General features: G+C 36.4%; 1 protein-coding gene across 3 annotated transcripts in view; it reads left to right on the top strand.

The window, feature by feature from the left end:
- The window catches only part of LOC150106811 (nucleoprotein TPR-like), an 826,699-nt gene extending 810,377 nt beyond the window's left edge, over positions 1 to 16,322 (top strand). For all 3 annotated transcript variants that reach the window (XM_090393327.1, XM_090393328.1, XM_090393329.1), the window contains exons 53-54: positions 446 to 571; positions 15,726 to 16,322. In XM_090393327.1, coding sequence (XP_090249453.1) covers positions 446 to 571; positions 15,726 to 16,042 — 443 coding nt within the window. In that variant the 3' untranslated portion in view covers positions 16,043 to 16,322. The remainder of the gene's footprint in view (positions 1 to 445; positions 572 to 15,725) is intronic.
- Positions 16,323 to 16,662: the final 340 nt, after the last annotated feature.

The following is a 16,662-nucleotide window of genomic DNA, read 5'->3' on the forward strand; positions in this document are numbered from 1 at the left end:
TGTTATAATTGTTCTGTTTTATTATTGGTTATTGTTGTTAATCTCTTGCTGTGCCTAATTTATAAATTAAACTTTATCATAAGTATTTATGTATAGGGAAAAAACTGTATATAGGGTTCGGTACTATCCACGTGGGGGGTGTCTTGGAACTTTTCCTACCCACAGATAAGGGGGGGGGGTGGACTACTGTATTCTCTAGTTAACTGTTTTGTATATATCCATAAACCAATATATATAAATAATATTTGTTACAGTAGAATTTTGTTTGTTCTTGTGACAGATCTCTAATAATAGTGATAATAAAATATGTTGCAAGTAACATGTGTTTTTGTTATTTACCTTGATCCAAACTCAACAGGCAAAAATATAATTTTTCTTAATATTGTATATTATTATAAGTACTATAAGCTCTTTTATAATACATATACCGTTTGACTTTTAATAGACCCTGATCAAGGAGAACCTACTAGTGATATGCCTACAGTCACTGAGCCAGAAGAAATAGAAAATGAAAAAAGACAAGAAGAACAATCTGTGGAAGTCACTGAAAAGAAAGATGGCATTAGTTCTGGTATGTGATTCAACAGACAGTTCAAAACAATGTCTGAATATATTGTTTCGCATTTTATTATCTAAGACCTCCAGGGATTCAAGGACTCATCGAGAGAGGCTATCATCCAAACCAGCTTTTATACCTTTGATTAAACTCATTCACACTAGATGCACTCACTCACTGCTCTGTGAGAGAAAACTGGCTCCTACCCCCTTTCTTAACAGAAGACCAACTTAATTTCCATCAATGTCCTTGTATTCTCTTCCCCACCTTCCATATAACAAAAAATTTCATTAGATGATTTACTATAACACAAATTGAGAAGTTTGTCCACCTCTCTCATATCCCTCCCCCCCCTTCTCCTGTTAACCAGAGTCTAGTCCACATACTACAATCGATTCCTCATAATCTACATTCCATAATCTCAATATACTGTTCGTAACACTTCTTTGCACCCTTTCCACATTGCCTTTATCCCTTCGGAATCTAGTAGACCAAATCTGCTCACAGTAGTCCAGGTACAGTCTTATTAAGGCATTTTAAAGAGGCAAATTGACTTCCTTATCCTTAATTGTCAAGGTTCACTTGAACATCTCAATTATCCTCTGAGTTGTATTTGCAATTTTTGCTATGCGATCATTGAACTTCAAATTCCTATCCACCTTACACTAAGATTCCTAGCCTCATTGGTTTCTTATAGCATAACCTTGCTAATATAATATGCCATGGGAAATCCCATCATGCCAAAGTATAGAACTTTATACTTACTAACATTAAACTATAGCCATTTTCATTTGCCCAAATTTCCAGCCTATTCAAATCATTCTGTAAGTGCTGGATATCAGTAGCATTCCTGATTGACCTGCCTATCTTTACATCATCAGTAATCAATTGAACATCTCCTGTGAGATCATTCTTAATGTCATTAATGTGCAGATTGAACAACAATGGTCCAAGGATAGAACCCTAGGGTATACCACTAGTCATCTTAAATTGGAATATTCACACCCACAGTATACTACTTTTTGACGTCTGCCAATCATCCACTTATCAGGTAAAGAGTTTATATTTCAATCCCATATTCTCTAGTTTATGCAACAGTCTTTCATGTGGTATTCTATCAAATACCTTAGAAAAAACAAACATTATCCTGGTGTATCCATTCCCTTTATCCAACTCAGCTGTAACATTGTTGTAAAATATGAGCAAATTGCTAAAACATGAGTTTCCTTTAGTAAACCCATACTGTTTCTTTTCGGTAGGGCTTGTCTGTCTCTCCATTTTTATATGTGAGTTCTTACCAACTTCTCTAATATCTTCACCACCACATAAGAAGTACTGATAGGCAGGTAGTTAAACATATTGGTTTTTTCACCACCCTTGTACTATGTATCTATCATGCATTCCTTCCATTTCTTTTGTATCACAGTTATACAAACATGTAAAAGGCCAAGGCAATTCAGCTGAACATTCCTTTAGCATACATGCCTCCACCAAATGCCAAATTCTTATCCAGGTTATGCAACAGCTCTTTAAACTCATTCTCATGCACTTACATCTCTTCATTCAACAACATAACTAGCATACATTCCTGTGGTATCTTTCCTTAGCTGAGACTCAAGTTATACAAACATGTCAAAGGCCTGGCCAATTCAGCTGAGCATTCCTTTAGCATACACACCTCCTCCTAAAGCCAAATTCTTATCCAGGTTATGCAACAGCTCTTCTTCCTCATTCTTATGCACCTGCTCTTCATTCAACATAGTACTAGTCACAGTGCACCATATACCTGGTTGATATTATATCTTAGCAAAGTTGACATTGATTAATTGAACAGTCTCATCAGCTTCTGATACAAGAGTACCATCCGCATTCATTAAAGTTATTCTTCCACATTCATTCTTTCTTTTACTTGTGGCATAATAATAAAATTCTTTTGGATTGCCTTTATCCTGCATAGTCAATATCTTTTCATATTCTGACTTAACTTTCTGCACAATACTCGTAGCTTTTCTTCCTTGTACTTTATACAGGGTGTTCGGGATAAATTTGACAGTTTCGTAAGGAAAAAGAAAATCTTCTTTGTATCTATTAAATTTAATGAATTGACAAAAAAACATTACAGGCAGAGTTAATTACAATACTATCAACAAGATTTACTCAAAATAACCACAATTAGCATCGATCACAGCTTCAATTCTGCTTCGGAACCTCGAACAAGCTGATGCTACAGTCTCCCTGGGAAGGGCCGCAAAAACTGTTTTAATTTTATCCATTAACTGGGCTTTTGTATTACTGGAAGTGCGATTGGTGTCTTTTTCAACTGCGCCCCATACAAAATAATCCATGGGGTTAAGGTCTTGGGAGTTTGGAGGCCAAACATTTGGACTGGTGAAGTCGTAGAAATTTTCAGACAACCATTTTTGACTTTTCCCAGAGGTATGGCAAGGGGCCGAATCCTGCTGCCATACATACGGCCTACCATTGGCTACCCTTGTTATCCAGGGCTTGACTACAGTTAGCAACTCCACGAACAAAGCCCGAATTCCAATGCCAGGGTTCTTCAACACCTGTTCCTGCAGATTTGCGAGGAATTCTGCTGTACGAACGCAATCAGATCGTCTGCTAGGGATCTTTCTTCTTGCTACATCCTCGTAGTCACCATTGCAAGTCTCTAGTTCATGCCTGATTGTTTTTACTGTATTCAGGGAGCATTGGGCAGCAGTCGTAATATCCTTATTTTGATGGCGGGCACGAATCATCATGATACAAGTTATTCTCTTCCATGATTCAGGTGGGTTCCAGCTATCCATCCTTTCTGACATCTTGTATATGAATGAAGAAGGGTCCAAACTTTTAAATGAAGAGAAGTGTGTGTTAATACATGTAACTTACGGGAAAATATAATTAATTATAAATATGTCAAATTTATCCCGAACACCCTGTATATTTCATAACTCCTCTCACTCCTATTCTTATGATATTCCTTCCACATCTCTTGCTTAAATGTTTTTGCTGATATCTTTCGCATTCAGTAACTGATACCATGGAACCAAAGATAGTAATCTCGTAAGTCATCATAATTTCCAGCTTTGTAGTTCAGCGTGTAACCAGTCCTAATTGAAACATCTGTATAATTAGCTACTTCCCAGGAAAGTACAGCATTACTGTCACCTACTGGTGATAAAATATTCATATTCTAACAGAGACCCCCACACACACACACACCCTTCTAATGCTATGAACAAATCAAGCACTTTTTGACCTTGGTTCCCTTCTTTCACATGCTGCTATATAAATGTTTTTTTATTAGGTCTATCAGTTTTCATGTATATTATAGCAGAAACATTTCCTCAGTCTTCATTTATATAATGTGTTGTTATTGCATTTTCTTAAGACTGTGCTTCAGATTTTTCATTGTAGATAGCCCTTTTTCCACATTAGCTATAATGTCTCCTGTAAGTATGGTTTTAGGCACCAGTGCAATGCTAATTCTTTTGGATAAGATTCTGTATTGTACTTTTGTGACAGAGTATGCAGAAAAGTTAATAACTACTTCAGCATATAATCATGTCATACATTTTCCGTTTCTAATGTTAGTTTTCAAATTTCTTTTTTTGTAATGTTTTTTTTAATGCACATTTTATGGCTTTATTAGATGTAAACTTATCTACAATGTTCATATATCTTTTGGGAAGCTCCAAGCTCTTTTGTGCGTGAATATCACAAAGTTTGGCTTTCTAGCCTCAAGGTATCAGACCATGTAGTTTGTGTTTATTGCCATAGCAAGAGCCAAGATGCACTTAAGATACTTTGTCAGCTTTTTAGTGTGGAAGTTATATTTTAATCTAACTAACTTTGGGATAATGCTGTTGTCTAGGAAGCAGGGGTGGAGAGAGTGATGTATTGTGTATGTGTAATAGCTACATGTGAAGATTTAAAGAATTGGCAGAGATAATAGAGATATTCTGTTAGAATACAAGAAGAACCGAAGAATAGGATTTAATTTTATATTTCTACAGTGATCTTAACATGGCTGAAATGGGCTAAGATGATATGATAGCCTTACTAACAGTGAGCTACACAGTGTGTAAGTCATTTTTTCAGACATGAACTGAAAAATCACTCTTGTTCCGTGAATTTATAATTTTAGTTTAAGTTTATTTATTTTCATATATCCTTGAAGCTTGAAAATGATTCCATGAAGTTTAATAATATTAACATACAGATTTATTTTATGATAAGTCAGCAGTTAGCTAAATAGCTGGCTGTAGGTTTCTATCCCACTGTGGTCATGGATATTTGTCACTGCCTTTAGGTGGTAGATGATTTTTCATCCAATGAGAGAGCACCAGTACTCTACTTCTTGGAGGCTTGTCTTGAAAAAAAGTTCTATGTGTAAGCTGTAAGGTTTCTGGTTTATGTAATTTTTAAAAAAAAAAAAAAATTATGTAATCTATCCTTTTTTTTTTTTTTTTTTTTTTCAAATCATTTCAATGTTTTCTAAGCTTTATCAGTATATCAAACTACAATAAGATTTATTTTTGAAATCTTCAAGTGTCGTCCCCTAGAAGGAGGGTGGGCAGCCATGCCACAAAACTTTTGTCTTTTTTTTGCTGCTCTGGAATATTTGTCGTATTTCAAGCCAGACCAGTCCTTCACCAACCTTTGCATTCAAGTCACCCATCATTATGAGTATCTCATTTGATTTAACATATCCTGTAGATTTTTCTAAGTTATTGTAAAAATCTATTTCTTCATTATTGTGAGTCACCGCACATTAACTTTTTTTTTCATTTCTCGTATAAAATTTTTAGTTGTTCAAAACGTTCTAGTTTATATAATCTCGCATTCCACAAGTTTCAATTTTCAAGACTGTTTCTTGTTTTCAAATGAAGAATATCAGATACCAACCTTCCTTTTGAATTTGAGTTGACATCATCATGAGATGCATTTGCAATGCTTATTTTACTCTTAGTTTCAGTATCTTGTTTCCTTTAATTATTAGGACGTTGTAGGAGTTCCAACTTCCAAAACATAGTTTGTAAGATATTTCCATTTCTCCATAATCGACTCCAGGATAGTAACGTGGTGAGGCCCCCCGATCTCTTCCACGTCTGCAATAACTAGCTAAATTGGCTCAAACTGGATTGGCTTGAGGACATAACTTTTTACTTTTCAAATGAGCATATTATTATTATTTTCGGGCTACTCCAAGGAGTCCTTAGACTCATCGAGGGAGGCCCTAAACATCATGTCCACACAACTATACGACATTCTCACAGTATCTATCATACCTTGCCTTGAACTTGCTCACTGTCATAGCACCCACAACAGACTCTGGCAGCTTATTCCACTCATTTACCACTCAAGTAAAGAACCAGCTCTAACACCACTGCTAACCACACTCTTGCCCAGCTTCCATAGGTGTCCCCTAGTTCTCCCACCACCAGTCCTGATCTCAAAAATATCCTCTGAATTAATCTTATAGAATCCTTTTAGCAATTTGAATGTCTCAATCATATCTCCCCTTTTCCGCCTATCAACCAGTTTCTGCAACCCACAAATCTTCAACCTGTTCTCATATGGTTCATTCCATAGACCTGCTATCATCTTAGTCACTCGCCTCTGGATCCTCTCCACCTCCTCCCCATCAAGAAGGAACCGAGGTGACCAAATCTGGGCACAGTAGTCAAGATGAGGTCTTATCAAGGCTCGGTACAGAAGTACAATAACTTGCTTGTCTCTGCTCGTTAAGGTATTTTTCAACAACCAAGTGAGTTGATGAGCTGATTTAGCTACTTTCGCAATGTGCCCCCTAAACTTCATCTCCCTATCCACCAACACTCACAAGGCCCTGGCCTCATCAATCTCTTGGAGTACAGTTCCACCCATGTGGTATACTGCTGCTAATCTTTTCACCCCAAAATGCATAACCTTACATTTTGTCACATTAAATTGACATCCATTCTCCTTAGCCCAGAACTCCAATCTATCCAAGTCATCCTGCAAGACTTTGACGTCTTTCTGCATTCACTATCGCCCTCCCCAACTTTGCATCATCAGCGAACAAATGAACTGTTCCACTTAGATCCTTCCCTATATCGTTAATGAACAGATTAAACAGTGGTCCAAGAACAGAACCCTGCGTCACCCCACTAGTCACAGGCCGTTTTTTGGACTCCACTCCTGAATAAACCACTCTCTGATATCTCTCCATCAACCACCCACCTATCCATCTCACCAACCCTATATCCATTCCCATATGTTGTAGTTTACGGATTAGAATTCCATGTGGTATCCTGTCAAACGCCTTTGCCAGGTCCAGCAGTATCACTGTAAACCCATTTCCCTTATCCAGTTCAGCCGTCACATTGTTATAAAACTTGAGCAAGTTACTCAGGCATGATCTACCCTTTACAAAGCCATGCTGTCCCCTGTACAGTATCTCATTTTCATCAATCCATTCCTGTATTTTTCTCTTGACTACTTTCTCCAAGACCTTGACAACAATTCCTGATATGCTGATCGGTCGGTAATTTGCAACCGTAGTGTTGGATCCTCCTTTATGCAGTGAAACTGTTTTCCCCTCTTTCCACGCCTTCGGGACTAAACCAGACCCGAGACTCAGATTAAACAACATGGTCAAGGGCACTGATAATTCCTTAGCCGCTTCACGCAAGACCCGTGCCGGTATACCATCCAATCCCACAGATGTATTCACATTAAGGTTCTGTAATAGACTATTCACCTCCACTTCATTCATCACAATTCCCGTATAAACTAATGGCTCCTTCATTTTTTCAATGTCACCACCTGGATGATATACTTTTGCAAAGTGTGCGCTCAGTAACTCCACTATATCGACTGGTTCAGTGACCTCCTTACCATCGTCATTCCTTAAAATCATTTTGCCATGTACGGTTTTTTTCTTGCTTGCAGCATATTGAAAGAACTGTTTGGGATTCTCTTTTGCTTGCATAGCTAGTTTCCTTTCATAATCGGCTTTTGCTGTTTTTACCACACTTGTTACCCTTCTGGCCTGCACTTTATACCATTCGTGTGCCTGCAGGTCATCCCTTTCTTTAAATTCCCTCCACAGTTGTTTCTTTTTTTGCAGCTCAAGCTAAATGGTGTTATTCATCCATTTAACCCCTACTTGTTTTACTATTCAGACTCTAGGTATACAATCAGCCATAACCTCCTGTAAATGCTCCTTGACCACTTCCCATGCTCTATCGACGTCCAGCCCTTGCAGTTGTACATGCCATGTCACTGACCCAAGCAATCTCCTAAGCTTGTCATACTTGCCAGCACAGTAATTCCACATATACCCTGTCTTAATCGAAAATTCCACACCTTTAGCCACCTCCCAGGTCAAGACCTTATGATCACTCTCACCAATAGGTGGTAACATGGTCATATTCATTACAGTCAAATTCTCAGATGCTATTACCAGGTCAAGCACTCTCACACCCCATATGATAAACTACCATCTGATAGTAATTTAAACTACCATCAAAAGGAAATGGAGAAGCGATCGGTATAGTCATAGAATTTAAATGGCATTGCACATGCTCAAGAAGTGTTAAACTTGACATGATGTCATTAAAAACTTTTGAGTTCTCTGAGAATTACTGCCATGATTTGAAGCAAACATATAATATTCAGTAGTGATACTCAAATTATAAAATTAAAATCCACAAATAGAAACTCAGTTATACAATAACTAAACATCCCATGGGCCTTCCCCTTGATGTAGTTGTAAATAACGATAACAGCATCTTGTATTTGACAAAAAAAAATAGCAAAAAATTATAGAAGTAAAAAAAGAAGAGAGAAGGCTAAAGAGAAAAGGGTAACAAAAAAGTCCTTTTCTCTTCATTGATGTAGTTGTAAATAATGATAACAGCATCTTGTATTCAGAAAAAAATTAGCAAAAAATTATAGAAGTAAAAAAAGAAGAGAGAAGGCTAAAGAGAAAAGGGTAACAAAAAAGTCCTTTTCTCTTCATATATATTCTTCTTGTTTACAAAAATGTCATAGAATACATTAACTGTTATCTTGATGTAGTTGTAAATAATGATAACAGCATCTTGTATTTGTCAAAAAAATTAGCAAAAAATTATAGAAGTAAAAAAAGAAGACAGAAAGCTAAAGAGAAAACCGTAACAAAAAAGTCCTTTTCTCTTCATTGATGTAGTTGTAAATAATGAAAACAGTATCTTGTATTCAACAGAAAAAAATTAGCAAAAAATTATAGAAGTAAAAAAAAGAAGACAGAAGGCTAAAGAGAAAAGGGTAACAAAAAAGTCCTTTTCTCTTCATTGATGTAGTTGTAAATAATGATAACAGCATTTTGTATTCAACAGAAAAAAATTAGCAAAAAATTATAGAAGTAAAAAAAGAAGAGAGAAGGCTAAAGAGAAAAAGGTAACAAAAAAAGTCCTCTTCTCTTCATATATATTCTTCTCATTTACAAAAATGTCATAGAATATATTAGCTGTTATTGAATGCTAGTGTAATTTACACATGAATTAAATAAACAGTGCGAGAGCTTTAGTGATAAGTTATTTAAGACTTTCAGAGTTTAAGCTATACTCTCTCTCCAGTGCTCCTTTACAACTTTCCCAGAACTGACACTGACAAAAAAAAAAAAAAAAAAAAAAAAAAAAAATAGTTACGCTTGATTTCTGTATAGCTCAGTAGAAGTGGGATTTGCTTCTACTATGCCAGGCCACCAGAAGGCAGATCTAAGTTCACTTCTAGTCGCCAACTAGAGGATCCTTTTTTTAGGCTTTTTTTTTTTTTTTTTTGACTGGTTCCCAAGTTACTTGAAAAAAAAAACATTTTTTTTTTTCTCATGAAAACTTAGGTTTTTTTACCCCATAAACTCAAGAAAATTGACTGTAGAACCCTCACACTGTTTCAGACAATATCATATATTTGAGGAATTAAGATGGTGGCATTTGTTTGCCATCTTTTTACTGGATGTTGCTTAAAATTAGTCTTTGGTCAGCGCTCTCTGATTGGCTACTGGTGGAGATTGAACTGCCCACCCAGTCTCCAAAGTTGGATAGGGCTAAATGGCCTCACCCACTCTCTGTAAGAGAATAAAAGGCATTTGTGGATTATTTTATTACATTTACATCCTTTGATTACAATGCAAAAGATCTGTATAATTAAAAAACAAGCAGAACTCTGGATTTTTTTATTTGACATCAGTAATGAAGAGAATTAAAATATTCTGATTTGTGTTTTAATCCTTTTAGATTTCACTAAAACTGCAACAAACCCTGTGATTATAGAATGCACTTCATAGTAGCATATAACATTAAGTTATAAGTTACTCTTATACTACAAGGAAAATCATCACATCCCTCAAGAGGCATCTACTGCATTTTGTTATGCAAGATACTTTAGACCTGCTACATCCATTTCTGGATTACAACTAAAGGTTTCTTTTGGGAAGGAAATGTGGTGTTAACTGGCATATAAAAATAAAATATCCTTCACTCTATATTCTCATAACATGAAACATTGCCTCTCACTATAGTATGGACAGCAGAAATAGTTTACTGAATTTATTTCAGAATAGCAGGGTGCTTATGACACTTTAATCAGGACTTTTCATTTATTATAATCAGCACTTGAAAAAGGTGCTTGTTTTCTCATCTGTAATGAGATTGAATTTTTAGTTGATGATTGAAGAAATCAGAAGAGAGGTTTCAGTTTGTCAGTTTTATTTACATAACCAATTCTATGGCATATTTTATGTTATGTAGTTTTTTTAACTGTACTTATGAAGTGCAAGAGGGGAATGTTTTTCTTTAGAAGACAGGAACCATAATGGGTTTCCTGGTATCTACCAAGTTCCTTATGACTGTCACCTTTCATGTTTTGGACAATTTGAATATTCAGTGGAAAAAAAGAATACAAGGATACCAATCTTATATCATCAATAAGAAATCCGAGAAATCTGGCCTTTTCAAAACTTTGAATAGATATAGACCACAATATCATGTGGGCTGAAACATGATTACTGCCTTATTGTCACTACAAATTCGAAGATTTATTTGAAGAAAGCACTGAAGCCTTACTTCATCATCTAAACTTGAATCAGAATGACTGCTTCTCAATATCAAAAATATGGAAGAGTCTTGTTTTAATTACACATCGTTAAAGTTTTAATTAATAATATATTTAATTAAAAATTAATAATACAATGTCTCCTCAGGTATGCCTTTGCATTGTGTCATGTATAACATCACACAGTGGTATAACCATCAGTGATAAACTAATGTTTACCACTGATGATGGCCTGTAACTTTGAGGCCAAAATATATGACCTTTCAATATATATATATTATTCACTTATTTCCTTCTCTTTTCATGTGAATTGAAGACACCATATGGCACAAGTTATCTCCAAAAGAACATATTTGTTGAACCCTAATTATAGCTATCGCACCTGCAGAAATTTTCCACACTTCTATCATCATTAATGGCAGAGGCATGGCTAGGGGGGGGGGGGGGTACGGAGGGGGCGATCCGCCCTGGGCAGCACTTTGAACCTTTTTGAACTTTTGCAGTTAATTCTAAAATACAGTAGCGAAAACTCATTTCCACATATTGTAATACAACTGCGAATTTTCCTCACAATTGCTGTAAGTGCTGCTAGTTGTGAGAGGAGTTTTTCTAAAAAAAACTGATTAAGAATTACCTACATTACTATAAAATAGACTTTGCCAATGTCATCGACGATTTTGCTAACAGAAAAGCAAGAAAAATAACATTTTCGAATGTTTAAATTAAAGTTTTACTTCAAAAATAAACATACTGTTTTAATTTATTTCCCTATACGTTGTTTTGACTTTTTATAGTATTTTTAGTGTGTATTGAAAAGGGCGGCAAAAGCTCTAGCTACACCACTGATTAATGGGCATCCTTGATCTCTGGCTATAATTATATATTCTATTTTATTTAATTTTTCATATATTCCTTGCAACTCTTTGTAAAAGTAATCATTTTCTTCTTCTTTTCCTCCTTCAGGGGTATACACTCCAACTGTTAAATTTTCTTTATTTAATTTTAATTGAACTTCTAATATTCTTTCATTCCAGTATGTATAATGAGTTATTTTTGATTTATGGATCCGAATCATTATACCAGCTTTTGCATGTATTTGTTTGTCCACTCCACTATATAAGATGTTGTAGTTAGCTGTTTCTTTTGTTTCTGTAAGAACTGCAATTTCTATATTTTCGTCATTTAAAATTTTATCTAATTCTTCTTCTTTATGTTTCTAATGTTCCGTGTAGCATATTTCACCACGTCTTTCTTTTTCCAAAGTTTCTTAGCCTTTTCCAGTTCGCAGTCGTTTCCCATGTTTTCTGTCCAGTTTGGATTTCGTTGAAACTTGAAAGTAATATGTGTTTCCCTATGTCAAGTTACTAGCATGACGATAGGTATCCTAGTGGTGGGGCTTCCACCTTAAGACAGCTAGGCTTGCCTTTTTTAGTAGTTAGTGGACATTACAGTTTGAGAGGAAAGAGTCACCCCTTTCCCTCGAGTTGCTCTAATAGCACTGGGAGAGAAAGAGTAAGAAGTAAGAGAGAGTAGAGGGAAAGAAGAGTAGTCTCCAGATATGACATACCAAGTGTATATTGTATGAAGTAAGATCAGGTCTAGCTTGGGTATCTCAGGTTTGCCATGCCCATACTCATCAATGTGAGCCCCTGAGAATGTTATTGTTCACAAATCATTCCCTCACAGACCTTGCTTTATGGCAGGTAGCATTGTCATGCTGATATAGACAACAGTCATCACCGAATTGATCTTCTACCATAGACAGTACTCAATGGTTCAAAATGCCCTTGTATCCTTCTGCATTTAGATTTCCATGTAGTGTTACGAGAGGGCGAAGTCCGTTCCATAAAAAAACACCCCCACACTGTAATGCCACCTCCTCAAAATTTCACTGTTGGCACTACACACACTTGCAGGAATCGTTCTCCAGGCATTCGCCACACCCTCCTATTGGACTGCCACATGGTAAAGTGTGATTTATCACTCCAAATCACACGTTTCCAATTGTCCACTGTCCAGTGGCATCGCTCTTTATACCACTGCAAGCAGTGCTTGGCATTCACAGGAGAAATGTTTGGTTTATGGGCAGCTGCTCGACTGTGGAACCGATTCCTCTTACCTCTCGAAGCAGTCATGGTGTTGGCTGGACAGTTAGTAGCACTGCAGAACTCCCAAGTGATTGTTTCACTCGATGTCTGCCAATTTCCACGAACCATCTTCTTCAATGCTCAATGGTCCCTGTCTGTCATTAAATGTGGCCTACCTGACCGTGGTTTTGTTGTGGTTGTGCCTTCACAATCACATCACCAGCTGTTGACTTCGGCAACTTGAGGAGGGTTTAAATGTCTCTGACAGATTTCTTACTGATGTGGCAACCAATATATACTAGTCCACATTCAATGTCCCTGAGCTCTCTTGAACTACCTATTCTGCTTGTTCTTATCACTGGACAACACTCCATGCCTCCTTTTATGGTGGTAAGTGAGGTCGTAGTCACATCTAGACGTCAGTTTACGAATTTCAGAGGGGTATCCGGATACTTTTGATCAGATAGTATATATAATTGAACTATTTCAACAGTTACAGCAATACATAAGTAGTCAAAGATACATATTATTTACTAATTTATGAACAAAATTACTGCAAAGGCTACAGCAGTATATAGTCAAAGGTAAACTAGTAAATAATATGTGTGTGTGTGTACAAAAATTAAGCTAAACAATGCAGTATCTACATATAAACAGTGCTTGCTCTTGTGGAGAATTTTGGAACTTCTTTTTTCCTCAGATATCACTTCTGCATGATGCACAATGTATTCCTGTGAAATTTTACAACATTTTGATCATTGGTGACAAGACCTTAAACAGGGATACTTTAGTTTTGATCACCTTGTATTTTAGGTTATCATGTTGTGATTGATTGGTAACTTCTTGTTATGCTTGATCTCTAAAGAGACTTGCAGCTTAAAATGTCTACCACTTGAAATTGGCATCTTTAATTAAGATCCACCAAAGAACAGCATGGAGTTTTACTTACCTAACTACAGTTATTAAATATGAGAAATATCTTAATGGCATCATTTGCCGTGTTCATCGCTGACACCCCTCCTCTTAGGATTGCCTGTGTGGTGATGTAGGGGACCTCCAAGTGATGGCACTGGCCCTTTCCATGTTTCCTTGCTTTTTCTTCCTGTATTCTTTACTCTACTTCTTTTTTTTTTTTTTTTACTACCTTTTCTTTTAGGCGATCATTACTGGGATCCAATGCCCTGCCACTATGTTTGCTGTGCAGTGCAACCCCATGGACATTTGGGGGGGGGGGGGGGGGGTCCTGGATGACCTGGCTAGGATCAGTCGGCTAGTGGGCTTGCCTGCAAGGGTCAAACAGTGTTGCAGTAAGTCTCCTATCTCCATGGTCAAGGAAGGTACTCAAGGCTTGCTGTGATGCAAGTTTAGCTTCTGGGGTATGTCATTCCATTCACAAACACAGTCATTGCTTGTTGGTGAGTGGGTGTCTGTGTTGGGTGGGAAGCTCTGGAGCTGAACATAAAAGCCTTTGATCATGAATTTTTCATCCTCATATTTTTTGCAGGCACTCACAAGATCCCAACCAAGTACTGATACCATAGATACATCACTTGATTACAGAAGTAAAAAACAAAAGGCATGTGACAGTGGTATAAACATGCCAGTTTTTCTCATCCATGCAACAGATGAAAGGTCCAGTAATGCACTCAGGATTTAATCTTGGGGGGGGGGGGGGGGTTGAGTAGACGATTTGAGAAAACATACTGCATTGCATACGACCTATGACTGAGCATCTGCAATGATTGCTAATTCGTAAGTAGTATTGAAATAGAAGACACAGCACAACATAAATAAATTTTTTTTAAAAAAATTAATTTTAATTAGGAAAAGATTTTTGGAAAAGTTTCTAGGTTTTTTCCCCCCTTCCCCCCCTCTGGGTGTACACTGGAAAGGCCAACAGGGAAAATGTCACCCTTCTTTATTCAAACAGGTTTAGAATGACTGGCAGGAGCTCCCAGAACAGTTAAGAAACTACAATCTGGTGATATCATTGTTGAAACATATTAGCAACACTCAGAAAAATTACTGACAGTAACATCAATGGAATGCTTGACTTACGACAGCATTCCTCCTTTTCATTTGACAAACCTTGCAATATACAAATCGCCACAATCCCCAGGAGCTTAAAGACTACTGTTTTAAATACAGATCTCCAAAACATTCACCAGTGGGTTTGAATAATATTGTCAGTTTCAATTATAACTATATTCTCAGGATAACACTAACTTCAAATATCTCTGGTACAAACATATTACAAATATTGCCTACTCTGCCTCCCAAAAATTAGGTTTTCTTCTTTGCGGTTACTACAACTCTAAACAACTTTTAACTTTATACAAATCTGTCTGACCATTGAATATTGCTCTCTCATCTGGGGGTGGTCCCATCTCCCCCCAAGAGCTTACTAAAAAATACTAGACATACAGAAAAGGGTGGTTAGACATTAATGACTCCTCTCATGCCGATACACTTCACACACTTTCACACAGTGAGTGAAGTGTATCTTTTCTGCCATTTGCATCTTCAAGTACTTCTATGGGCCACTTTTCATCAGAATTGGCATCAATAATATCCCCACACACATGCGCACACTATTGGTCAAATCCGTTCAAATGCATGCAATAGCCAATCAACATTCCCTCAGAGTGGATCTCAAAACTCATCTAATGGATGGGTTCCCAATTTAAAAAAAAAGTTTGTGTTTATGTCGGGAATGTATTCCTGTTATTATTAATTGATCAGTTGAATCAAAAGTGTGATATCTGAAGTAATCGCGATGCATTCATACGTGCATTCTGAATGAAACAGTATTCTACAGATAACTAAAAAAAAAAAAAAAAATCTTATGCAAAATTATTTGCTATCATGGTTTTATGGTTATCATATTTTATCTTCATTAGTAAACAACATATTTAAAAGGCAATATTTTTGTTTTAAAAAAAAGTATAAGAGTAAATTGAATACATATTTGAATATATTATTTATTATAATTGCAGGTAATACATCACAGCAAGCGCAAATGTCACAACAACGAAAGCCTATTGTTTGGGAAGAAGAGCCAAGCACTAGTAATAATTCACCTTCAGTAACCTCTTCACAGCAGTCATTTTCATCACCTCCTCCCCCTCCACCTACTTCACCTCATTCTACATCTTTGCCTGCAGTTACCACTACTGGACAAAGAGGACGATCCCAAAGAGGAAGGCGTCTTCGACTCAAAGCAGCCAATAATTATTCATCTTCTCGTGGTGGAGTTGGGTGGAGTGGACGCAGAGGTCGTGGTAGAGCAGGTCGTGGAGGACACATATATTAAATAAGGAATAATTATTAAAATATCCTCATTACATCAGTTGAGCAAAAAATGTTTTAAGTTCCATTCCAAAGAATTCAGTATATTCTTATCATCATCTTACTCTTATCAAAGATAACTCAACTTGCATCAGAAGCAGATGTTTCTTCAGTTAAAAAAGTTGTCTAAATTGCACTGGAACAAAATCCTAATGATAACATATGTCATCTGTGATAATAATTCTTAATTGTAACACAAAGATATTGTAAATATTTCATAGAAATATAAATTACTTTTTTTAATATCTTTTGTACAGAAACTGATTTATTCTGAAGACCATATTTCACAGCATTACTCATGTTTTGTATTATATGGGTGATGACAGTGTTCATATTATATATGAATTATTAGTTTTATATGTACATCTTGGTAGGTGGAGATGTCATACAATGAAAAACTTTTAGAAGAATAAAATATTATTATCATGTGACACCTCCAGGGAGTCCAAAGACTCATCGAGGGAGAGTGTGGCGACAGCATTGAATGATGTCCCCTTCCAACTACTAACTGTGCTCAAACTTGCTTAACTTTTTGCTGAGCCATTAATAGCAGAGGCTCTACCAATCGACAAACCTTTGTTTGCT

This window comes from Typopeltis vanoorti, chromosome 5 (assembly GCF_054136105.1).
Source record: "Typopeltis vanoorti isolate ZY-2024b chromosome 5, IOZ_Tvanoo_1.0, whole genome shotgun sequence".
NCBI lineage: Eukaryota > Metazoa > Arthropoda > Arachnida > Uropygi > Thelyphonidae > Typopeltis > Typopeltis vanoorti.